The sequence below is a fragment of the Amblyomma mixtum genome, chromosome 1 (assembly GCF_055824585.1).
Source record: "Amblyomma mixtum isolate Tamu chromosome 1, ASM5582458v1, whole genome shotgun sequence".
NCBI classification, from domain to species: Eukaryota; Metazoa; Arthropoda; class Arachnida; order Ixodida; family Ixodidae; genus Amblyomma; species Amblyomma mixtum.
Genome location: NC_143012.1, coordinates 129,734,377 through 129,761,992, shown reverse-complemented (window position 1 = coordinate 129,761,992; position 27,616 = coordinate 129,734,377). Strand labels below are relative to the sequence as shown.

The 27,616-nt window shown below is 48.7% G+C and overlaps 2 protein-coding genes across 10 annotated transcripts in view; both read right to left on the bottom strand.

Annotated features, from left to right (window-relative positions):
• The window catches only part of LOC149367588 (uncharacterized), a 1,242,925-nt gene that overhangs the window by 726,425 nt on the left and 488,884 nt on the right, over window positions 1-27,616 (bottom strand). For all 9 annotated transcript variants that reach the window (XM_089556290.1, XM_089556305.1, XM_089556318.1 and 6 more), the window contains one exon: window positions 1,153-1,212. In XM_089556290.1, the coding sequence (XP_089412416.1) occupies window positions 1,153-1,212 (60 nt within the window). The remainder of the gene's footprint in view (window positions 1-1,152; window positions 1,213-27,616) is intronic.
• On the bottom strand, window positions 14,409-15,263 carry LOC149367591 (uncharacterized). The gene has a single exon (XM_089574921.1). The coding sequence runs from the start codon at window positions 15,168-15,170 to the stop codon at window positions 14,409-14,411; it is 762 nt and encodes a 253-aa protein (XP_089431047.1). The 5' UTR covers window positions 15,171-15,263.

Here is a 27,616-nt window from a genome sequence, read left to right as displayed (position 1 = left end):
TGCTGAATAAAAGTCGACGTAATGAGTGCATTATGGTATTTGACTGTGTAAAGTGCGTTTCTGTATTGATGCGTATATACGTAGTTACAAACATGCGATAAGGTCTTTACGGCACCCAAAAACTTGCTGGCATGCGTAATATGATGAAAGGAAGAGAGGAGGTGGATTCCAGCATCAAACACGTAGACAGGTTCTTCCCGTGCAAAAGTGGGGTCGTTTATCGAACACCCTTATCCTGTGGCAAACACTACGTTGGACAAACTAGCCGTTGCTACAACGTTAGTTCGTCCCGTGCAAAAGTGGGGTTGGTTATCGAATACCCCTGTCCTGTGGCAAACACTGCATCGCTCAACCTGGCCATTCCGTTAACGTCACACTACAGGAGCACCACAATGCAAAAAACAGCGCGAACAAACGGGGACGAGACGAAGAATACACAGGAACAAGCGCTTGTTCCTGTGTATTCTTCGTCTCGTCCCCGTTTGTTCGCGCTGTTTTTTTGCATTATGTATCACCAACTCGCCCGCTTATCTATCCTGTTGAGGAGAACCACGCAGATGCAGGCTTGTGGAGGGGGGGGGGGGCTGGGGGAAGGCAACTGGCCGACTATTGTCGCCACTGCCATGACTGCGCACCTCGGTTCTGCGAAACTAGAATCTTGAGAAAGTTCGCGTCCCAGTTAGCCGAGAAATTTTTGAAGCTTCCTGTATAAAGAAAGAATTTGGCTCGTGCATCAGCAAAACATCCGTCTCACTCGCTAAAAGAGTTCACACTTTTCGATGGAAACGTGTTCCGGTCACTCCGGCATGACAGTGCTTTGTGATGGTTGTTTGTTAGTTTCCAGGTAGGATTACGAGCATTGTATAAATGTGATGTGTCTCTGAAGTAAAATTCTGCTGAAGTTCAGCTCTCTGTCCTGTCCGTTACTTTCTCCGTCCTTGATCGTTCGCGCGGCTACAATATGCATACAACTTGTAATGCAACTCGTTTCGTTCGTGGCTTCGCGTCCTTGATTTCATTGAAGTGCTTGCCTGCATTGGGCGTTGTGGTTAAATCCGCACCGAGGCGCAAACAGCCGCGGTGAGGCTGTCTCCGCGCCAGGTTTCCGCCTGAAGGAGGCGGCGTGCGGACGAAAAATCGAAAGCAACAGACCTGAACCCGGTCCTCGGTGCAGCTGACGACTGTGTCGACGACAGAACCGCCGAAGACCACCTGCGCGTGAAATAGTTAAACCTTTCAGCGAATAAACTTACATGGCTACGAGAGGCACTTGTTGCGACTTTTATATCGGCCGTGCTCGGAGATGCGCCGTCATTTATTTATTTCAGAATTACCACCAGCCTTCACGGAAGGCAGGAGCTGGATTGTGAAAAAGAAATCTATATATATATATATATATATATATATTGTAACGGAAAACAGGGCGACAGGTCGCTAACCAGCAGAATGCAGCAGCCAGTTAGCCAGCGCGAGACACTTCAACGTCACCGAGACACTTCAACGAGAACACCAGGTGGCAATATATATATATATAGCACAAAAGTAAGGAAACAGCTTAACCAGATTTGACGAAAGGAAGTGGGCAGAATGGCCTGGAAATCGGCCCGCTGTTCGTATAGTAAGTGTGAAGATGAGGTATGTATAAAATAAAAAAGCGATAAGAAAAGGAAAATAAGCAGACATGTGAAACCAAGCGCTTGTCCTTCCTTCTTCATCCACTGTCGCCGCACGAGAAAAAGCGGTAGGCTTTTAAAATAGCGAAGCCGCACAGTCTGAGCTTATGTCTGCCTTTTGTCGCTTTCTCTTTACGCAGTTTTACTCGTTCGCTTCAAATGAACCAAGTGGATTGTCGGTACGTCTTGCGACGATATTGGACTCAGGTTAACGTGATCCAGGTAAACGTGAAAGCCGATGAAGAGCACGATGTACAATGCACACTGCGAGATTGGGCTGCAGTTTAACATGAATCATGATGGACAGCGGCTACAGCAAAAATGCAGGACGTGACGATGGGCGTGTCAGAACGGAAGAACAGAGATGAGGATATGAAGGGCATGCAATCACGATGAAAGAGATGAGCAGGTGATGAGACGGTGAGACCAGGTCCACGAAGGTGAAGAGCTCAGGACCGTCGGTGCGACAAATAGAAGGGCTGGGGTGCTGTTTTCTCACGTCTGGAAGGGTGGTCAGCGGCGTATCAGGCGTTTCAGTTCAGTGGCGGAAGTCTCGGACCATCCGGGTCGTATGTCGCCTTGTCTTCTAGTTTCTCATGTGATCAGTGGTCCCGGATCAGTGTGCTCGTAGTCGTGTCGTCTGGTCGGGGCTGGGGGCTGGGCGGAGGAGAGCGGCGAGTCCTCCATACCGTCGGGTCATACCTGGCAGTCTAGGGCAATGCCGGCAGGTGCAAACTACGAGCGCTCCATTTTAGGCGTCGGCGGATAGAAGGGTCTGAAGGTCTGGGACCTGGATGATAAGGGCATCCCGCACCTCACACCAAATCTTACGTGACGGCAAGCCGACGAATGCATGCGTGACATGACAGATGGTAATGGCGTGATTTCATTTGCTGCGGCACTGGCGCGAGCTCTCCGTGCCGCAGCGCTGCCCACGGCGTCGGCTTCTAGTCCATGGAAATATCGTCTTCTATGCTGAACACTTTCATCTATAGTCAAGCTATTGAAATACTCCTTGGGGTTAAACACTGCCTCATCACGAGCCCCTCATTCCCCTTCCCTCTGTGTGTGCGTGTGTGTGCATAAAGAGATTCTTTATGCTGGAAGGCGTTAAAGCTAGACAGACTGTGGACAGTGAAAATGTAGTACGGGTTTAACGTAGTACGGGTTTAACGTAGTTAAACCGAACACATGTGCAAAATCAGGCAGTCATTTTTCAATTGGACTGGATATTTAAGCTCGTCCTGAAGAGCATGACGAGGCGCGAAACACACACAGGCAAAAGGAAGGCACACGGCACTGAGGTATGACGAGAGAGCTTTAGTGGCTTTATGTCCATACATGCGGCATTGGTCATTCTCGTAGCGCAGTGGTTAAGCGAAGCGCCACTGCACTGGCAGGCGGCAGTTTTTAAAACATCCACCGGTACGGATTGTGAGACCCAAGTTGGTCTCCCCGAGCAGCCTTTCGCGCATGTGGCGCGACCAACGTGTCGAACCGGAACCGAACCTGAACCCAAAACCGGAACAGAACCCGTATTTTTTGCCCGAACTGAACCCAAATTTTTTCTCTTGGAACTGAACCCAAACCGGAACGATTAAGAAGAACCGTTCCGAACCAGTTCAGGACTCTGTTCTGGCGCACTTTTTTCCAACATGGCATTTTTTTACAGAGAAAATGACATGTTTCAGCGCGTAGATTTACCCCCTGAAAGCTGTTTGCGCTGGGTAGTGCGAAAATGGCATCCATTCCATGCGACAATAAAACTGACTGAAGGAAGTCTGGTGTCTAGGAGCAAAGCTAATTGACGATTCTGCAATGTGCTTGTGGTAATTCTAAAGCATTCTGCGCTGAATGATGTAAAATCATGGGTTTAACAGTATCCCATTTTCCCAGCTTACGTACTGCCGTAATGGAAAGGAACGCAACAACCCGGCGGCTACGCGCTACGAATTTCTTTTGGTCGCGCTTCCACCTGGGCGGTAAGAAAAAGACGTTAGAGTCTTTCGAGTGAATCAGGGACAACCCTAGCGTCTTTTTCCTACCACCGAAGTAAGGGTGCGGTGAAAAGAAATGCGAACAGCGAAGCACCTAGGCTCCGCTCTGTTCGCATTTCTTTCCATTGCCCCTGTACAGCTTTAATAGAATTGTTCGTGGTGCTCCAACTCATAAAGCAACGCGTGAGAATGGCTTGATTTTATTCGTGTTGTGTACTGTAAATATGCGAAACATGGGTGCAATGACCCAAACGCGTTGTGCAACATTTACTTTCCGAGGCATTCCTTGCCTCAGACTGCCTATATTGAATAAGACCCCTCATGATGGCTTTAATGGCTGTGGTGCTCGGCTGCTGGATGCCAAGGTCATGGGTTCGACACCGGTGGCGAAGTAGCCTTTCGATAGCGGCGAAATGCAAAAACGCGCGTGAGCTGTGCGATGTGAGTGCGCTTTGAGGAACCCCAGCTGGTCTCGGTTAATTTGGAGTCCTTCACAGCAGCGTGCCTGGTAGCGCTTTGACACGTTAGACCTAAGATATTGATACCATTTATACAAAACGAAGTAGAAATTTTTTTTAAGAACCCGTAGATTCTTTTTCACATGCGACGGAAATAAGCAAGGAAATACTGGCTTATAGCAGCAGAAGAGATATTTAGAAGGAAATAAATAGTCAGAGAGAAAGCAATTTTAATGAGATGGAAAGGAGCGCTGTATCGTCTTGCCTTCCTTGTCCGTGTCTTAGGAGTGCGTTGTGTTTTTCCTCAAGAAGGCGGAGAGGTCGCGCGATAGTAACATGGCCCTGGCCAGCTTTCCACGCTCGGGAAAGGGAAGGGACGAAAGCGAAAGTGTGAATGAAGGCTGATGATGGCATAATAGAACCATCTTGACAGTGAAAGCGCCAAAAAGACAAGGACGACAGAAAAGGAGGAGACCCTGTTTCTGCAATCAAAAAGATTGCAAGACGCGGGTTATCCGCTTCATTTGCTGGTATCAGTGGCCGAAGGACTGGTCAGGAAGAAAAAAAGGAAAACTACGACCCAGCAAGAGCAGGATAAGACAACTGAAAAAAGAAAATTGGCTGTTATTCCATATAAGCATAGGCTATCACATAACCTGAGAAAAATTGGCAACAGGGTAAATGTAAACGTTTTGTTTTCAGCCCCGAATAAGTTGAGCGCCCTATGCAAGAAAAGCACTTCAGGAAACCAGGGAAAGGCTGCTTGCACAATCAGGCACCAAAAGCCATTCGTCAGATGCGTTGAAGGCGTCGTATATAGGGTGCCCTTGACATGTGGCAAATGTTATATAGGACAGACGGGAAGATGCATAAACGAGAGGTTAGGAGAGCATAGTTACAACGTGGAAAACAAAAGAGGTGGGCATTTGAGTATCCATTGTCTGAAGTGCAAATGGAAAAGCAAGAAAAGCAAGGAAGGTTGCCGTCCCGATTTTCACAGGTGTAAGGTACTTTTTAAAAGTAGATGTCAAATAACGAGAGAGATTGTGGAGGCTCTTGAGATAGCACGAGCGGGCGATGATTGCGTAAGCGCTCCGTCAATTTTGTTGTCGGATAAAGAGATGTCCTATCTTACATCGGGCATGCCGGTTATCTGAAAGAACGTGCCAGCTATCACTCGTTGGTAATGTTCTTGTAAGCATGCGCAAGTGATTACTATGAGTATAAAGTTGCTTTTTTCGCATGAAATAAAATCACTTGAAAGTAAGCGCTTTGTATGTCTTTCCTTTTCTGTCGTCCTTGTCTTTTTGAGCGCTTTCTCTGTCAAGATGTAAAACCAACTCGCCCACTCAATTCCATTATTCAATAATAGAACCAGTTTCATGGGTGATGTCCACACACACACACACACACACACACACACACACACACACACACACACACACACACACACACACACACACACACACACACACACACACACACACACACACACACACACACACACACACACACACACACACACACACACACACACACACACACACACACACACACACACACACACACACACACACACACACACACACACACACACACACACACACACACACACACACACACACACACACACACACACACACACACACACACACACACACACACACACACACACACACACACACACACACACACACACACACACACACACACACACACACACACACACACACACACACACACACACACACACACACACACACACACACACACACACACACACACACACACACACACACACACACACACACACACACACACACACACACACACACACACACACACACACACACACACACACACACACACACACACACACACACACACACACACACACACACACACACACACACACACACACACACACACACACACACACACACACACACACACACACACACACACACACACACACACACACACACACACACACACACACACACACACACACACACACACACACACACACACACACACACACACACACACACACACACACACACACACACACACACACACACACACACACACACACACACACACACACACACACACACACACACACACACACACACACACACACACACACACACACACACACACACACACACACACACACACACACACACACACACACACACACACACACACACACACACACACACACACACACACACACACACACACACACACACACACACACACACACACACACACACACACACACACACACACACACACACACACACACACACACACACACACACACACACACACACACACACACACACACACACACACACACACACACACACACACACACACACACACACACACACACACACACACACACACACACACACACACACACACACACACACACACACACACACACACACACACACACACACACACACACACACACACACACACACACACACACACACACACACACACACACACACACACACACACACACACACACACACACACACACACACACACACACACACACACACACACACACACACACACACACACACACACACACACACACACACACACACACACACACACACACACACACACACACACACACACACACACACACACACACACACACACACACACACACACACACACACACACACACACACACACACACACACACACACACACACACACACACACACACACACACACACACACACACACACACACACACACACACACACACACACACACACACACACACACACACACACACACACACACACACACACACACACACACACACACACACACACACACACACACACACACACACACACACACACACACACACACACACACACACACACACACACACACACACACACACACACACACACACACACACACACACACACACACACACACACACACACACAGAGAGAGAGAGAGAGACGGGTATTCAGGTCTGTTTCGCTTAAAAACTTTAGCACGGCCTTCGTCACATGCCACCAATCAGCAAGTTTCGCCCTGGCGCCTTGACGAGTTTCTTCAGAGAGAGGGCGAGAGTACAGTTGTCTCGCGGTCGCTTCCAATGTTCACTCATCAATGTAGTTCGAGCACTCGCAGTGGCACTGTACGCAATTTGGATTAGTTTCTATTCTGATCTTGTGAAGGTAAATAAAGAGTGATTACTCAAAGATGCAATGCGGAAATACATGCGCTCGCTGGCATGCGGTACTGATTACGCCAAAGAAGATGTTCCTTCAGTGAAATGCAACTGCTATGAAATGATTTTGTGTTTTGCCGATGTGCTGAAATTATTTTGCCTATATATATGTAAAAAAAAACAAAAAACAAAACGTTAGAGTGCACTGCGGTGACCCGCATTGGGGTAATGCGAAAGTATTGACGCCTGTTCCACAGTTGTCGCCTCTCTTTCCTTCACTTGGGACTGTTTACCTCTCTCTGCTTCACCTAGTACTCTTTTCCTGTCTTGCTTCACTCTGCACTTTTATCGTTTTCTTTTTAATTTTACATAAATTAACAATTTGTTAAGCTGGTTTACTCTCCTTTAGCGCCTTTTTTTTAGTTTTATACTATTTCGACATCTGAGACTGTTCTAACGTCCTCCCACCATGCCGGCGTCCATGGCTATTTTGACGGCTAACACCACTTGCTGGACGTGTTGGTAAATCAGGCTTACAATTACACAGGGCAAAGACAATCGCAGACAAGTAAGGAAATGAATGATTAACGTTATTTAATGAAACAAGACAGCTCTGGTTGATGTGGAGTAATTATAGGAGAAAAGTCAATTTGCCGTCAAACTTACAATTACACAGCGCAAAGACAAACAGGGACAAGTAAGGAAGCACCACAGCGCTTTGTGGTGTTTCCTTAGTTCTCCGTGTTTGTCTTACTTGTCCGTGTTTGTGTAAAATGCGCGGTTCTTTGAACAGTGACCTGACTGAACGCGACGCTGTGCGTGTTCATCCATCGTGCGGCTTTCCCACTCGATAAACAGCCTTATTGGACGCCTTTAGTTCAGCGGAGACGTGTTAGAAGAGACGTATACCGGTTTACCGGATGCCGGCTGCGCAGGCACAGTGACCCGTCCTGCCCCACCCATTGTACTGCGCGTGCGCAGGAGGTGTCCGGTAGACCGGTATACGTCTCCGATAACACGTCTCCGCTGAACTAAAGGCGTCTATTAACAGGAAAATTTCACGCGGAACGCCGGGGTTTTTCATCACTGCCGGAAATTTACTTTGTAAGGCGTGATCTCAATGTCCTCCTTAAGAGATTGCAGAAGCAGGCTATGTCCCAACATAGCTTATCAGAACACAATTAATTGCGTTCTCAATAGTTTCTCACTGCTTGCTTATGTACCAATGCACTGATCACAGCCCAAGCATCCCCTTTGCTCGAACGCACGTCCTAACGCGTATAGTCTACGTATGATTTGTGGCCTATTGAATCCACATCCGTTGAACTCACTTTAATACACCGGCGTCAACAAAAGCCAGGTAAGGCTTCAGGTATATGGGTGCACAACCGCTGGTTCTTATGGGTAACGCAGAGGATTAAGGAGCAGGCAAGCATAGCAGGGGGCGCCAGAAAGTTAGGTGGGCGGATGAGATGAAGAAGTTTGCGGGGATACGTTGGCCGCAACTGGCAAAGGACAGGGTTAAGTGGAGATACATGGGAGAGTCCTTTGCCCTGCAGTGGTCGTAGTCAGGCTGATGATGATGCTGACGACATTAACCAGACTCTACCAATGCAGAGGAAGTTCTGCCCACGCATAGGCTGACTTTGATAGCAGTTGAGAAATGTAAAAAAAAAAAGAATGTGGCGCATTTACATTCTTACTTGCACAACGCAGCACTTGCAGCAGTGTCAACGCCTCGTCGCAAAGAAGATTTCGAAAATTTCTGCCCGTAGAGGCACGAAGCGCTCCCAACCAATCCAAGCCTGCTTTTTATCACATTCGTTTTATCATAGCAAGAGATGGCGATGACACAGCATAGGCAATTACTTAATTTTGCTCTGTACTAGCGAAGAGCTACGATTTGCTGTATTTCTGAATAAACTGAGCTATAGGTAGTCACGATATATAACGCGAGTTACAAAGGTGATGCAGACCAGGTGATGTAAATAAGATATGTTAGTGGTGATCCGGGAGGGCGCGCGGGTGGGGGGGAGGACTGGCAAGTCGATTTTGGGGTGACGGGAGGATGTCTTTTCTGTATATACCTGTCGATCCAGAACACCTTCCTGTCATAGTGGACGCATGCAGCGGTCCTGACGGCGCCTGCTTAAGTACTCTGTGCTATAGTGGAACACTATATCTGCGAGGAGAAATTCCCGACTGACACGACCTTCAGGAGAGACCTATTACTCGCGCGACGGGGTCTCTTACACTTCCGAAGCGAAGTGCTTTGCAGATTCAAAATCCGTCAACTTTTCTCCCTATGCGCCTCGTCAGATAGATTATATAGCGTATTCATAGTTGATGTATACTAATTTTGAGTTCATTCGATTTCCCAGGTCTTTCCGTAAATTTACATCTTACTTCTTAAATTTACAATTTACTTCTGGCCAACGAGGAAGTTGGCCAGAAGAGAGTGACTGCTGGAATAGCAAACATAAGTAACTGGCACTGGTGAGTTTCGTATTGTTAAGAAATTTGGCGTTGACATTATCGAAACCGGCCGAAGATGAAAGTTTCATTTTATCGATTAGTGACAGAATTCCCGATGCGTTAAATTCAACAGGTGACATAACATTATAAATAAAAGTGTTTGGCACAGAAAAGGGGGCATCATATTCATTAGTGAACACTGATTGAAATGCAACATTGAACATGTGAGCACACTCTGCATGACTAAGCACGTCTCCTGCTTCATTTGTGACACTGATATCGCCTTTGTGTTTTGGGTTGATGGTGTCCCAGAATTTTCGAGGATTAGTGTGTAGTATTCGGGGTAAGTCTTTGTTAAAAAAGGAACGTTTGGCGTTCCGAGCAGATGAATTATATGCCTTTTCGGCTGCGTAATACTTGTCCCAGGCCGCCTGGTTAGTTTTTGCTTTGGCTGCGCGAAATAGACGCTTCTTTCTATTCTGCAAACGTTTTAGCGTTTTAGTGAACCATGGTTTCTGTAAACTCTCTCGGAAGGTGAACTTAGGAATGAACTGATCAGTTAGTTCAGTAATTTTCTTCTTAAATATAGTCCAATTTTCTTCGATAGACCGAATATGAAAATTAGTTCGGAAAGATTGAAAGAAAGCGTCTAGTTCACGATTAATCTCTGCGTAGTCACCCTTATCGTACAAACGGATCGTCTTTTTAAAAGTTTGGTTCCGAAGCGGAGTTAAGGCTATATCGGTATGAATTACTTCGTGATCCCTTATTCCAGGAAGAATCGTGACTGATTTAACACTTTCGGGGTGACTGACGAGTAGTAGGTATAAATGAAATGAAATTTAAGCGCACACGAAAAACGCACACAAGAGGAGATACACACAGGACCTGTCCTGTGTGTATCTCCTCTTGTGTGCGTTTTTCGTGTGCGCTTAAATTTCATTTCATTTATAGCTATGCACCATCTAGCCCAAACAGAAGTTTTGTTAGAGTAGTAGGTCTAATATGTTAGCGCTCGTTTGTGTTATTCTTGTTGGCGCCAAGATAACTTGTGTAAGGCCAAAGTTCAGGCACACTTCTATGAAATTTGTGGCTTCCACCGTGCCTGATGCTGAAGCAGTGTTAGTACTGTTATAACGTCAAGACCGAGGTATGCCAGGGAAATGGGATCCCTTTATTCCAAGCAGGCGTACATATATACTGATAGGTGACGTCACACGGTTCACGCTCAGCGATGGTCGCGCCAGATACACATGTGGGCGTGTCGGCCGACTTGCTGCGTTATCACACTCTTTCCCGCTTAATTTAGTTACAAGCCATCACTCAAAAGTTCTGGGGTCGATACCAGTCTGGTTGTCTTCGCACGCGAGCACTTCTACGCAGCGCTGGCTCCTCCCCTGGTGGTGCAGATAGTGTTGGCGCAGATAGTGTTGGCGCGTTGGCCAAGGGAGCCTCGGACTGCTCCTGCGGAGCAGGCTCCACCGTGGCCGGCTGGGTTGATCCGTCCGGCGTGTCAGCTGCGCCACTGGCGGGCTCCGATGGCGACAGTGACAAGTCCGTGTCAGGCAGGGATGAGGACACTTCCCCCGGTCGGGTTGTCTTAGCACCCACATTCTTGGGCGGAGGAGTAGAGCTGGGGTCGGCGTGCAGAGGACGCAGGTGATCGGCATGCGTGAAGCGCAATACATCGCGCACTTGCACCACGTATGTCACAGCACTGACAACCTGGGACACCACACCTTCTTCCCAAGCAACACTTTCACCGCGCACAGTTTTCACAAACAAACGGTCGCCCACAACAAACGCGCGCTCTTGCCCACGAACCAAATCGCGTTGTGCCTTTAACTGCTCCTGTTTGTGTTGCATGGTCTTTGCAAAATTAGGCTTGAGTAAAGAAAGTTTGACGCGTGGCTGACGCTTCAAAAAAAGTTCAGCGGGTGATTTGCCCGTCACACTACTTGGTGTGTTACGATAAGCCATGAGGAAGCTATCAATTCTTTCTTGAATCGTCAGCTTCGTATGTGATGCCTCGCTTTCAAGTACCTGCTTCAGCAAAGCCTTTTTCACGGTTTGTACAGTTCTTTCTGCAGCCCCATTGGATGCGGCATGATAAGGCGGGGTACGCACGTGTTTTACACCGTTGGTGCTCAGGAAGTCAGTGAACTCCGCTGACGTAAACTGTGGCCCGTTGTCGCTCACCAATACATCAGGCAAGCCGTAAGCGGCAAAAACACCCCTAATCTTCTCAATGGTTTTTAATGCAGACGTTGAGGGCATTGGCCATACTTCAATCCATTTTGAGAACGAGTCTACCAGTACGAGGAACACGTTTCTTTCTTTCTGTGCAAAATCGACATGCACGCGTGACCAGCTGTGCGCGGGGTATGGCCAAGGGTGGAGAGGGACCGGCCGGGACGCAGGTTGAACTGCTTGGCAGATTTTGCATCGCTGCACGTACTGTTCAATCGCTAAATCGATCCCGGGCCACCAGACAAAACTTCGCGCGAGCATTTTCATGCGGCTGGTCCCCGGGTGCTCCTCATGTAGCATGGTTAGCACACGTTCCCTCAGTTGCTCCGGAACTACAACTCTTACACCCCAGGTTACGCACCCCTGCTCCAGCGATAGTTCGTCACGGCGAACATAGTAAGCTTTTAAATCGTCTGCACAATCTCTAGGCCACCCGTTCAACGTGAAGTGTGCCACCCGGCTCAGCGTTAAGCTTCTCTCTGAGGCTTTTGCCATCTCGACAGCTGTCAGCGGAAGGCATTGAAACAGTGACAGACATTCGGATGCCTCGTATTTCGCGGGTACCGGCTGGGGCAATCTTGACAAGGCGTCGGCCACTTCAGCATTTTTTCCCTTCCTAAACTTCAGTCGGTATCTGTAAGCTGCAAGCATTATAGCCCAGCGCTGCATACGTGCTGCCGCCATAGTTGGAACACGTTTGTCGTGCCCGAGGATACCAAGTAATGGCATGGTGATCTGTGTATATGGTGAATTCTCGGCCGTACAGGTACCTATGAAATTTCTTGAGTCCAAAAATTAAGGCCAAAGCCTCGCGCTCACACTGTGCATACTTTTTTTCTGCTTCTGTAAGCGTACGCGACGCAAATGCGATTGGTTTCTCATCGCCCTCAGCCGTCTCGTGAAAGATAACTGCTCCTAAGCCATATGACGATGCATCGCAAAGCATTGCGAGCGGTTTCCTGACGTCATAGAATGCCAGCACCCTGCTGCTGGTCAGTAGGACTTTCGTATCATTAAATGCATCGCTACACTGCTTCGTCCAAGACCATTTGTGATCTTTCTTTAACAGCCGACAAAGCGGCTCCGCTACAGTCGAGGCGTTCTTAAGAAATTTGGAATAAAAATTCCACATGCCCAAATATGATTTAAGCTCTGTCACGGTGGTCGGCTCCGGTGCTTCCAAGATTGCCCTTTTCTTGGCGTCCGTAGGGTAAATACCTTCTTCAGTTACCGTGTGACCCAAGTACGTGACCGATTTCTGAAAGAAGCGGCATTTGTTCACATTGAGAGTGATGTTATATTCGCTCAAGCGCTGCAAGACACGCTCCAGTGTCTTCTGGCAGTCTGCCGTGTCATGTCCAGTCACGATCACGTCATCGATGTAACATCCCACGTGCGGGATGCCATGAAGCACCTCGTCCATCATTGACTGGAATATTGCCGGCGCACTGGCCACACCGTAAGGTAGGCGTTGGAATTCAAACAACCCGAGACTAGTGTTTACAGTCAAAAAAGGTCGGGACTCGGGAGTAAGTGGCAATTGCTGGTATGCCGACGAAAGGTCTAGCACACAAAACACCTTCCCTCCTGCTAAAGCAGTGTACAAATCCTCCGGTCTGGGTAGCGGGTAATGATCTGTTTTCAGTGAGGGATTTACGGTTGTCTTGTAATCCCCACATAACCTGATACTGCCGTCTTCTTTTAAAACCGTGACTAGTGGCGTTGCCCAGTCGCTGCGCATCACTGGCTGCAGCATGCCTGTTTCGATTTGCTCCAACAGTTTCTGCTCGACCCTTTCTTGCAGTGCAAACGGTACAGGCCTGGCGCGGCAAAAAACAGGAACAGTGCCCGGTTGCATAACAACCTTTGCTTGGAATTTCTGTATTGTTCCTAATCTGCCTGAGAATACGGACGGGTACTTCTGCTTTAGAACCGCCACTCTGTCCTCGAGTGTCACCTGCCCAATTTCCAACCAGTCAAGTTTCAGACGCTCTAGCCAATTCCGTCCAAGCAGTGCTGGTAACCGCCTTCCGTTGTCCCTTACAACAATGACAGGTAGGGTCATGCTCTGATCTTTGTATCGAACAGCCACGTCACACTGTCCTTTAAGTTGTAACTGCTCCCCAGTATACGTGCGAAGAGACATTTTGCACGGCTCACATTTTACGTGCGAAAAGTGAGACTGGTACACTTGTTCTGGAACAATTGTGACGGCTGCTCCCGTGTCAATTTGCATATTCAGCGTGCGCCCCTCAATGTTAACGCCCACTTCATAACACGATTGGTTTGAGTTAACCAATTGATACAGTTCATTCTCAGAGTCTTCCTCAGAACATTAGAGGGCATGCGTCCGTTTCGATTTCGCCCTAGCAGCCGGACACATATTTCTCAAGTGACCCACTTTGGAACACTCGCGACAAACAGAGTTTTTGTACCAACAAACTTCCGACGAGTGTCCCCTCCCGCATCTTTCACATTTCTCGCTCTTGCTGCCTTGACCCTTCTGGGGTTTGGCTTGCCTCCAGTCTTGACGCGGTCGGCCTTTCATGACGTGCACCGATGCCGTTTGCTCTCTTGAGCGCATTTGCGCACTGTCTCGCACTGCTAGTTCCCTGTCCAGGGCGATTTTGCATGCGCTCTTAAACGTTAAGTCTCGTTCCGCGAACAGAGTACGCTGAGTCTCTTCATCCCGTATGCCGGCAACCAGCCTGTCTCGAAGGGCATCTTCCAAGAATTCGCCGTAATCGCACTTCCTGGCCAAGTGTTTAAGTTCTACAATGAACCCTTCGACGCTTTCCCCCTCTTGTTGCATGCGTCTGTTAAACTTGCATCGCTCTGCTATGACGGAGCTTCTGGGGCTGTAGTGCTCTTTCAGGAGACCTTTAACTTCTTCATACGACTTTTCTCCCGGTGATTTCGGCACCGTGATACTTCTTAGTACTTCATAAGCCTCCGGGCCTATCACTGTCAAGAAGACGGAGAGGCGCTTCTCATTGGCTATGCCATTTGCCGTTAAAAAGTGCTCAAACCGTTCCAAGTACGACTCGAAGTTTTGCGTTTTAGGGTCGAAGTCCGATATCTTCCCCACTGATGGCATCTTGAAAGATGTACAGAAGTTCGCTACTCATCTGTTTCCTCCGAAGAGCTGTCCCGCTCGGACTGCTTTTGGCTGTGGGACCGGTGGCCGCTTGAGCGATGCTGTCCTGCGAGGAGCACAAACGTAGCTGACGGCGTCCGTGAGCGTCTGTAGGCGGTAGTCGTACCCCAAGAGCACGTACTTTCCCCGCGAACGCTCGCTGGACGAGGGTCCTCCTCGCCTGCTGCTCGATCGGCCGTTGCCTACGTAGGCGCGTAGACCGCCTCGTCGCCAATTGTTATAACGTCAAGACCAAGGCATGCCAGGGAAATGGGATCCCTTTATTCCAAGCAGGCGTACATATATACTGATAGGTGACGTCACACGGTTCACGCTCAGCGATGGTCGCGCCAGATACACATGTGGGCGTGTCGGCCGACTTGCTGCGTTATCACAAGTACTCCAGTCAATATCCGGGAAATTAAAATCACCAAAGAGAAGTATATGCGACTTTTGATATTTAGCAGTAAGTTCACACAGCAAGTTAGTAAGTTTCTCTGAAAAGTCCGGAGTACAATGCGGGGGCCTGTAACAAACACCGAGAAGAACCGACTGAGGAGGACAACGGCAGAAAAGCCACATTATTTCTAGATCAGACGAAATGGAAATGATTGAAAATGCTAAATCATTAGAAAAACCAATGAGCACTCCTCCGCCACGAGACCCCTGACGGTCCTTACGAAAAAGCTTAAAGTTAGATAAGTCTGCCAGGACTTCATTGTCGTTAATTTCGCTAGTCAGCCACGTTTCAGTTAGTACGAAGATGTTGCTATTGGACGAACGAACAAGACTCGAGATTTCTTCCCGCTTAGAAATGAAACTGCGGACATTAGTGAAAAGTACGGAAAAAGAAAGAGTAGACTGAGGTGACTGCCGGGACGCGGGCGTGGGGTGAGGCTGTGGGGTGCTTTTTCTAGATGGCTGCTATGATATTTCCTTAACAGTTTCCGAGGATTCGTCATAAACGTACCGTGCGCGACCGATAAACAAGGTTTTATAGCTCAGTTTATAAGCTGTAGATTTGGTTTTTGCAAAGGTGATAAGCTGTTTTCGGGCCTTCCTAACGGCAGGCGAGAAGTCTTCACCGGCGCTATATACAGTATCTTTGAATTTTTTTCCATTAGACAGAATTCCCAGCTTAGTTTTGTGGGAGTGAAATTTTGCGATTATTGGTCTGGTTTTTCCAGCTGTGTGACGGCCGAGGCGATGGGCGCGCTCGATATCGTTTGAAGCAACTGTTATATCTAAGGTAGTGGAACAAAGATGGATTACAGCTTCCTCAGATTGTGTGTAAGTTTCTGCGGGGTCATTATCAGGGATACCATAAAATATTACATTTTTTCGACGTGACCGGTTCTCAGCGTCGTCAACACGAGCCTCAAGGTTTTTTATATGAGCACACATTTCTGTTGTCGCTGTCTCCATCGAGTCTAGTCGCGACTGCAGCTCAGTGATAAGTTGGTTTTGTGCCTCAAGGATACACATGCGTGCTGTTAAGTCTGCGATTGCCGTGTCATTAGCCGTAAGTTGTTTTTTCATGTCTTGTATCTCTGAGAGAAGTGTAGATTGCCCGGAAGACAGTTTCTTTAGCTCAGCAAGCACGGTTTCAAAATCAGGTCCCGGGTTTGTTTCAATATCCCCAGCCAAAAGTAACAAGGATCGAACAACCTGAACGCATTCAACACCAATACAGACACAGCTCTGTGGGCTCAGTAGCTGTAGTAAGAGATAATTGCTAGTTTTCTTAGCAAATAGACTGTAGAAGTTACCAACCTGCATGATGAAGGCGAAAGGGTTAGACTGTGCGGTTGCACAGCCACCGAGCCCACAGAGTGGCGCGGACGGGCGTTGCTCCTTTATAGCTTCCGCTGTTGATGTCGCTCGCAGTTCCGCTTGCCAGGGGTAAGGTAGTGTCCAGTGCTGCCCAAGGGGCGGTCCGGGAAATGGAGAGATGATGGCTGCGGTGTTGCAGCAGGGGCTGTTGTTGCTGCTGGCATCGGCATGCGCGGAAAACACTGTGGTTCCAGGGCGCGCAGACAGCAGGGCGGGGATGGCCACGCGAACGATGAACAGAAAAATCTGCATGATGAAGGCGAAAGGGTTAGACTGTGCGGTTGCACAGCCACCGAGCCCACAGAGTGGCGCGGACGGACGTTGCTCCTTTATAGCTTCCGCTGTTGATGTCGCTCGCAGTTCCGCTTGCCAGGGGTAAGGTAGTGTCCAGTGCTGCCCAAGAGGCGGTCCGGGAAATGGAGAGATGATGGCTGCGGTGTTGCAGCAGGGGCTGTTGTTGCTGCTGGCATCGGCATGCGCGGAAAACACTGCGGTTCCAGGGCGCGCAGACAGCAGGGCGGCGATGGCCACGCGAACGATGAACAGAAAAATCTGCATGATGAAGGCGAAAGGGTTAGACTGTGCGGTTGCACAGCCACCGAGCCCACCTGCGGCCTAAAATAAGTGTACCGCTGAAGAGCGGGAAACAGCCAAATTCTTTGCAGTGCGCCGGCAGGTGCTCCCCAGTGCGGTTCTTGAGAGAGTTTGAGTGTTCTCTTAGTCTCTCATTTTTGCACCTGCCGGTTTGTCCAACATAAAACTGACCACAGGTGAAGTTTATTTGGTAGATCACGCCTACTGCACATGGGATGAAAGGATTTTGGTGTTTTATGCAACAGACTATTCTTTCTGATTGCACCCTGCCAACCATCGGGCATAGTGTTGACAGTTTACAAGGTGCCGTAAAAACCATGCTGACACCATGCTTCGTAGACACCTTTTTAAGGTTGTGTGAAACCTTGTGTATGTATGGAACAACCTCAAATTTCTTTTCTCTTGAAGGTTCCTGTGATGTGGCCGCTCTGCCTGGGTTCTTCAACTTTTTGAATAATGATTCCGCGGCTCCCACCATCAGGGATGACTTGTAGCCGGCAATGCGAAGACGCTCTGTTTGAGTTGTAAAACTTGTTTCTTCGGGAACTTGTTTCTTCTTCAGAATCGCTAACCTTCCTTGGCTTATGTTCATCATTTAACCTCTGCCAACTTGTGAAAGAGTCAGCTCGAATTACATCATCCACTGCCAACATTCTGGACCTTGTTCTAGCATCCTGCGCTGATTGAGTTCCATCTCTTACACTTCTGCCTGGACTAAGCGACCATTCAGTTATCAGTTTCACTCTACCGTCACGTGCACCCCGCCCAGTAAAATATTGTAAGTGTAATGGGTTTTTCGGGCACAGAACACAAAACACAGCACAGCACAAAGCAATAAGCGCGGGACGGCGTTCACCGACAGTCAGCGGTTCCAACAGCACCAACAGGAGGCACGCGCTCGCCCAGAGCAGTCCCGCTGCCGCGCGGGCACTTCTTCGTCATTACAATGGCCCCTGGCAAAGGAGGAGCCATCCTGGCGACTCACGGCGTGGTACACATCACGGGTTCGTGGTAAGGCTTGAGACGGCTGATGTGAACGGTTTCACGGCCACGGCGGCGGTGGTCAGAGGAGGGCGTCAACGGTTCCACAAGGTAGTTAACGGGGGAACTCTGGCAGACAACACGGTAGGGGCCGTGATATTTGGTGAGGAACTTGGACGACACGCCAGGAGGACCATAAGGGACTCATAGCCAAACAAGGGAGCCGGCCGGTAGGGGGGCAAAGGGTTCACCTGAATCACGGCGGTCTTTCTGAAGATGTTGATCGTGGGACGTGAGAGATCGGGCTAGTTGGCGGCATTCTTCGGCATACTGGGCTATTTCAGAAGCAGGGGAGCAGTCAGAGGCATCAGGATGGTAGGGGAGGATGCTGTCAAGCAGGCAGGTAGTTTGGCGTCCATAAAGAAGGAAGAATGGCGAAAACCCAGTAGTAGACTGGACGGCGGTATTATAGGCGTATGTCACAAATGGGAGTACGAGGTCCCAGTTGGAGTGGTCGGGAGTGACATACATGGTGAGCATGTCACCGAGCATCCGGTTAAACCTTTCGGTCAGCCCATTCGTCTGAGGATGGTACGCCGTGCTTGTTCTGTGAATTACGCGGCATGCTTGTAGGAGCGCCTGGACAACATCTGATAAAAATACGCGGCCATGGTCGCTAAGAAGCTCGCGAGGAGCACCACGGCGAAGTACGAGATTGCGCAGAATGAAAAAAGCTACGTCCCTGGCTGTAGCCGCCGAAAGAGCGGGCGTCTCGGCATAGCGCGTAAGATGGTCGACGGCGACGACAGTCCAACGGTGACCAGAAGTAGAAGGCGCCAGATGCCCATAAAGGTCGATGCCCGCACGATAAAACGGACGTGCAGGGCAAGGTAAAGGCTGCAATGATCCGGAAAGGTGCTGCGATGGTGACTTGCGGCGTTGACAGTCGAGGCATGAGCGAATGTACTTTCGCAGAAAGGTGTACATGCCGCGCCAGTAGTACCGGTGCCGAAGTCGCGTGTAGGTTTTTAAGAGACCAGCATGAGCGTTCTGGACTTCGGCATGAAAAGATGCGCAGACTTCAGTGCGTAAGTGGCGAGGTTTGACAAGTAGCCATCTTCGACCATGTGGCATGTAATTACGGCGATAAAGAAGACCGTCTTGAAGAGTGAAGTGGCGGACTTGACGACGAAGGGAGCGGGAGGGCGCTGGTGTAGTGCGGCCGGGAAGGAAATGCACGAGAGAGGTTATCGAGGCATCTTTGCGCTGCTCCAGATGCATGTTTGGAGGGCGTAACGAATGGAGCACGGGTTCAGTGCCAGAGAGGGTCGCATCGTCGGCAAGTAGCGGTGACCGGGAGAGGGCGTCGACGTCATAGTGCTTGCGTCCGGAACGGTAGATGACTCGGATGTCGTACTCCTGAAGGCGAAGAGCCCAACAACCAAGTCGACCTGATGGATCCTTCAAGGACGACAGCCAGCATAAAGCATGGTGGTCGGTGACTACGTCGAATGGACGGCCGTAGAGATATGGTCGAAATTTGGTTATTTCCCACAAAATGGCCAAACATTCTTTTTCGGACACGGAGTAATTGATCTCGGCTTTGGACAACGTGCGGCTGGCATAGGCGACAACATATTCATGAAATCCAGGCTTCCGTTGTGCAAGCACAGCGCCGATGCCGATGCAACTAGCATCCGTGTGGATCTCCGTTGGAGTGTTCGGTTCGTAATGGTGAAGTATCGGTGATGAAGTAAGGAGCCGGCGCATTGTAGTGAAATCATCATAACATTTGAGGCACCAAGACGACAAGGGACTTTGGGCTTGAAGTCGTGTCAAAGGAGAAATGATGGTGGCGAAATTCCGCATGAAGCGCCGAAAAGATGAGCATAGGCCAATGAAACTGCGCAGTTCTTTGGGCGTGGACGGCTTCGGAAACTCGGCAACCGCACGAAGGTTTGTGGGATCCGGAAGGATGACCTCTTTTGAGACGACGTGGCCGAGGATGGTCAGTTGGCGAGCTCCGAAATGGCATGTTTTCAAATTTAATTGCCGCCCTGCGGTGCTGAGGGAAGTCAGCACTTGGCGCAAACGAGTCAGATGAGTCGAGAAGTCGACCGAAAACACGACTACGCCGTCAAGATAGCCGAGGCACGTCTTCCAGCGGAGGCCACACAGAACGTTATCCATAATTCTTTCGAATGTTGCAGGGGCATTGCAAAGCCAAAATGGCATCACATTAAGCTCATATAACCCATCAGGCGTGACGAAGGCTGTTTTTTCGCGGTTATCTTCGGCCATGGGTATTTGCCAATAACCAGGTCTCAGATCGAGCGACGAAAAAAATTCTGCCCCTTGCAGGCAATCGAGGGCGTCATCTATGCGTGGCAGAGGATAAACGTCTTTCCGGGTTACAGTGTTCAGCCGTCGGTAATTCACGCAAAATCGGATAAAGCCGTCTTTCTTTCGAACGAGAACGACCGGGGAAGACCATGGGCCCTTTGAGGGCTGTATAATTCCGCGCTCTAACATGTCGTCCACTTGCTCGGTGATGACTCGACGCTCCGAAGCTGACACGTGATATGGTCGCTGGCGCAGAGGAGGATGGGTGCCAGTATCGATGGTATGTGTAACAGCGGAGGCACGGCCGAGTGAAGTTTGGCAAGCATCAAAAGACGAATTAAATTTGCACAGAAGGGCGAACAGCTGGTCACGGCACGTCGAATGAAGGTCTCAATCGATGGCACTGTACAAGACAATAGAGGGGGGTCGGCGTGACGGGGGAGCCAAGGTGAGAGCATCGACCGACGGTGTAGAAGCGGCCTCGACGTCGTCGACGACTTGTAGGAGTTCAGCCGATGCTACGCAGCCAATGCATTCACCACGACGCAGAGCTAAAGGAGAGGGTAGATGATTGCTGATGAGCATGGTTGCTCTTCCGGAAGTCACCGTGAGGACAGCGAAGCGAAGCGGTAGGTTTCTGCGGCGAACGAAGAATTCCGAGGGAGTAAAGAGAACAGGCGTGTCGGGTGGGTCGGCTGGAGAGACACAGGACAGGAAGACTACAACGGACGAAGAAGCAGGAAGTTCGACATCATGGGAAAGAATAAGCTTGTCTGGATACTCGGGTTTTTCGGCTCCGGAGTCGTCGGGTAGGACAGAGCGACTGACTTCAGCACGGGCGCAGTCGACGACAGCAGAGTGTTCCGACAGAAAGTCCCACCCAAGAATGACGTCATGTGAGCAGGAATAGAGTACCACGAACTCAATTGCGTAGATGACGTCTTGAATAGCAACTTGTGCAGTGCAAGCGGCCAGCGGCTGAATTTGCTGGGCGTCAGCAGTACGGAGCAAAATATCAGGGAATGGCGTCAGAACTTTCTTGATGCGGCGGCAAAATTTCGCGTCCATAACTGATACGGCTACTCCGGTGTCAATCAAGGCACACGTCACAACACTATCTACTACTATATCAACGACATTGGCGGGGGACATCAGAGGCCTTGTAAAGTTCGCCGAAGGCGCAGCTCTTGCCCTAGAACTGCGCTCACTAGTTTTCCGCTTCGTTGGGGCTGACGCGGCGGCCCTTCGGGGAGATGGAACGGCGCCGCGGGGAATGGGAGCGGTGCGGCGTTGCGGACTGATTGTCAATTCTGAACGAAGATGGCGGCGAACTAGGCTGCATGCGGTAGTACTGCGTGTAAGGTCCGTATGCTGATGGCGTCATGACGTCAGTATGCGAATAGGTATGATGGCGGCAGTAGCGGGCGACATGTCCGGCAATGCCACAGGCAAAACAAATGGGCCTGTTGTCGCAAGTGCGCCATGGGCGACCGTAGGGAAGGGGGGCCAGCGCCGTGCGCGGCAAAGATGGTGGGGCGGGAACCCGATACGACCGAACAGGTCGCGGTGCCAAAGGCGGCGGAGCTGCTGTGGCGTCGGAGAAATTCCCCGAGGGATGAGGAGCCGGGCGGGACAGGACGGCGGGGTAGGTAAGCGGGGCAGCCACTGCCTGTTGAGGGACGGGTGGCACGGCATCCGCGATCTGCAGGGCGTCTGCGACCTGTGCCTGGATGGTCTGTGGAAAGGCCGGCGGAAGTGCTGGTGACGCAGCTGGAGGCGCATGCACGAGCGCGAGTTGACGTGCAACTTTTTCACGGATGAACCGTTTCACTTCCTGCATGAACTCAGGCTCTCCAGCGACCACACCATCAACGAATAGTATCTCAGCCTGCCGTATAGGGCGACGAGCGAGGACGCGTTGCTTGTGGAGCTCCTCGTAGCTCTGGCACAAGCTGATGACAGAGGCAACGGTGTCGGGCTGCCTGGCAAGAAGCATTTGAAAGGAGTCCTCGTCGATGCCTTTCATAATGTGCCTGATTTTGTCGGCCTCAGACATTTCAGAGTTCACGCGCTTGCATAGGTCTACGACGTCTTCCACGTAGCTGGTGAACGTCTCACCCGGGAGCTGCGCCCGCTCTCGAAAGCGCTGTTCAGAGCGGAGCTTGCGCACACCAGGACGGCCAAATACCTCCGCGAAGCTTGTTTTGAAAGCCGACCAGTTGGTGATGTACGCTTCATGGTTGCGGAACCAGAGGTTGGCGACGTCAGCGAGGTAGAATATGACGTTATTGAGCTTCATGGTATCGTCCCAGCGTTTGTGCGTGCTTACCCGCTCGTAAGATGCCAGCCAATCTTCCATATCATTGTCGCCGGTGCCGCTGAACACAGCTGGGTCCTGCTGCCGAGGCATGCCAGCGCAGATAACAGCTGCTGGCGGTACCGATGGCGGCGGCGGTGGCGGCGGTGCTCTGTCTCTGGGCATCTGGGTGGTAACGGTGCCGTTTCTCAGCTCCAGGACGGGATCAGAGTCCACCTCCACCACTTGTAATGGGTTTTTCGGGCACAGAAAACAAAACACAGCACAGCACAAAGCAATAAGCGCGGAACTGCGTTCACCGGCAGTCAGCGGTTCCAGCGGCGCCATCAGGAGGCACGCGCTCGCCGAGAGCAGTCCCGCTGCCGCGCGGGCACTTCTTCGTCATTGCATAAGGTAATTCGGGATTACAAAATAGGAAATCATTCTGCAAGTAACACCGAACTAGAAAAGTTTGCTGACATTTTTTTTCTCCAGATTTTGGGAACGTTCACTGCACGATAACTGGCCTCTTTTTAAAGACAAACTGGAAGCCCTCAGTGATAAGTACATCCCACTTCGTAGAATAACGTGCACTAAATGTTCAACATGGTTAAGTGTTTCCTTGAGGCGACTGCTAAACAAAAAAAACGCATCTTTCATCGCTGCACGGCACCTAACTCTACAGAGAGATGAAATGCTTATCGTTCTGTGGCAGCGCAATACAAAAACGACCTTTTTAGCGTGAAACGGAACTTTTGTCAAAATACCTTGCCTAGACTACTGATTACTAACCCACGCAAGTTCTGGACTATCCTTAATGTGAAACCAAAAAAAGATATGACACTGAAAGATAACCAAGGTGCCCTGGACCAACTAAAAAAATGTTGCACATTATTGAATCGTACATTTTCTCTATGTTTGGTAACAACTACTGCAGTTACTTTGCCCGGCATGCCTGCCTTTGACTCCCAATTGATGGATGCCTCACCATTGATTGGAAGGGAAATCAAAAACTTATTGATAATGCTAAAATGTCACCTTCGGCAGGTGGCGATGGTATCAGCAACAAGATGTTGAAAATCACTGTTAGTTATTCTTCACTTATGTTGCCCGAAATTTTTACTCAACCATTGCAGGCTGGCATGCTCCCTGACGACTGGAAGGTGGGCAAGGTGGTTCCAGTACACAAGTCCGGTGATCTTCAGAGCCCTATAAACTACAGACCAATTTCATTAACTACTATTCTATGCAAATTACTTTAACATGTAATCTATTCTGCCTTCATGAGTCACCTTTAGTCCAATTCTTTTTTTACAGCCCATCAACATGTGTTTCGAAAAAATCATTAATGTGAAACAAAGTTAATCGCACTTAGTAATGACATTTTTGCCGCTCTGGATCGTTCTTCGATAGTTGATTGCATATTCATTGACTTCGCTATAGTCTTTGATACCATGTCTCACCCTCTTCTACCTCTCAAACTCAGCAAACTAAACATGGATTCTGTTGTAAAAATGGATTGAATGTTTTTTGGCCGGTCGTACTCAGTATGTAACAGTTAATGACCATGATTCGAATCTTTCTAAAGTAACATCGAGCGTTCCTCAAGGATCGGTTCTAAGACCTCTCCTTTTGATAATCTATATTAATGATCTTCCTGATCTCATAACACCATCTATCAGACTGTTCGCTGAAGACTTTGTAATATACAGAGAAATTTTCAACCCATCTGATACCTTGGTTCCTCAATCTGACATTAATAACATTTTTGCTTGGCGCGACACTTGGCTAATGAAGCCTAATGTATCTAAATGTAAAGCAATGAAAGTAACACGAATACCGTGCAAGGCTAACTCGCATCGATATATTCTAAATGGCTCTCCCGTAGCTTTTCTTTCTGCATATAAGTATCTTGGCGTATACATTACCAATGACCTCTCATGGATCGCATGCTTGGTTTCCTTCGCCGTAACTATTCACTTGCTCCCCGGTTAGTTTAAAACTACTTCTGTACAAAACGGTCGTCCGATCTAAAGTAGAACATGCGTCTTCTGTATATGGGACCCTAACATCAAATCACTGATTAAAACTTTAGAATCAGTTTAAAATCGTTCACCTCGTTTTATCTTGAGTAACTACTCGCGTTCGTCTAGCGTCACACTCATGAAGAGAACTCTAGACGTTCCAGATCTTTCACGGCGGGTTCATCTTCCTAGACTTTTCACTTTGCACAAAATGTATTACACAAATCAATGGCTAAAAGAAAGTATTTTCAGTGCTCCAAGTTATGTATCATCTCGTATTGATCACCGACTCAAAGTGAGTGTGCCAAGTTGCAGAACTAAGCAGTACTTTTATTCTTTTCGTCCCAAGATCAGCTCATGACTGGAGCCACCTGCCCGCCTGCATCGTCTCCATCTCAGAACCAGAAGCTTTCAAATCTGCGCTTCTTCTTCACCTGTGTTGATAACTCTCCTTATTGTATTTGATTTTGTATAAGTGTACTTACCACTTCTATCTGTAACGTCTCAACGGCCCTGATAGGAACGAAGTAATTAAATAAACAAATTAAATAAACAAGCAACAAAACTGGCTGGAGTCAGGACAGATATAAACGAAACGCTAAGCCACAGATTACCTCCGCACACCAATGGGTCTGTAATATTGCACGAAGAAATCACAAGACTACACAGGATAAAAACATGACGCACATGAAAAATATGACTGCTAAATCAACAACGGACAGAAGGCATAAGAATAACGGAAGCCGTGTGTAGGGTGACAAGAAAAAAGGGCATTAAAATACCATAAAACACGGGAAGCTTAAAGAAGAGTTTGAACAGACTATACTTAATCATTTAAAACAGCAGATTTTTTTTTTCTGAGAGTAAAAGAGACGGTCTTTTCGTTCAAAAATTAAAAAAGGTTTAATTATCCTCGCTAAAAAGGCCGTTTCGTGTAGTTTCGGTCTACATTCCTTACACTGCTGACAATGTGACGGGAAGCAGAAATTTCAACTGTTCTTGAGGGTAAAATTACGCTCAAAAGCGCGTTCATTGAATTACCTCCCCGTTTGCCCCACATATACATTCCTGCATGTCAACGGAATCTCATATACCACACTGGATGAGAATTCTGTGAATTCAGTTTGACGCTTGATGTTACACGCCTTTCTTACACGTTCTTTGGATGCCATTCTGCCAACACTAGCAAACTGACACGGAGCTGAGACAGCTATTTGTACACCATGTCTAGAAGCCACCTTTTTCAAGTTCAGCCGCCGCGGTGGCTCTGTGGTTATGGCTCTCGGCTACTGACCCGAAAGACTCGGGTTCGATCCCGGCCGCGACGGTCGAATTTCGATGGAGAGGAAATTCTAAAGGCCTAGCAATTCTAGAGGAAATTCTAGACAAATTCTTACTGTGCGATGTCAGTGCACGCTAAAGAAGCCCAGGTGGTCGAAATTTCCGTAGCCCTTCACTACAGCGTCCCTCATAGCCAGGAGCGCTTTGGGATGTTAAACCCACATACACCATTAACTTTTTTCAAATTGTGTGAAAGCCTATATACATAAGGTGAAACCTGTACAGGCTTACGGAGGGCATGCTTTGCACGGTGATGTGTTCTCATCTTCTGATGTAGCTGTGTAGCCTGCGGTTAATAATCTGTAAAGCTGACAAAAGCTCACGCCCATCTTGTGCGGGTATGACTTGTCCAAGTCTGACTGCATACACAAAGAAAAAATTCCATGTTTCACAGCTTTGAGTGGGAGCTATCATAGGGCAACTTGAACTCTTTGGAAAGGAAATAACACATCCAGCAGACATGCGTGTTCAAAAAGAAAAGCTGTAAATCAAGAAACTGAATGCTCTGTCTGCCTGTACGCTGAGGAGTAATCTCAGACCCTTCGAAACTTCTTCGAAAGCACTCAGCATCTATGTCTAGATAGCAGTCTGTAGATTACACTTAAAAGGTATATCAAGAAGGACAACATTGTCATCGACGTATCTGACAACACTTGTAACACCGAACTCATACAGACTGGCTTTAAGGCGCCGATCAAAAGAGGCTTGAAATATCTCACAACAGCATCAGTGTAACTGAAGACCCTATACGAGTTCCCGCTGCATAAGCCAAAAATTTGCAGTAATCGACGGCGGGGTTGCAGAGTGCCTGCAGAAAATTTTTCTGCTCAGCAGAGAAGGACGATGGTGCGGAGCTGAGCGAGTTGCAGCGGATGCAAGCTTGGAATATTCATGGCTGGGTATTGCTTTTTGCCTGCGCATTGTTTGGTAGGAACTTTTCGAAACATCTAACGGTATGGAAATGAGGGGCTCGTTATGAAATATTTATTAGGATG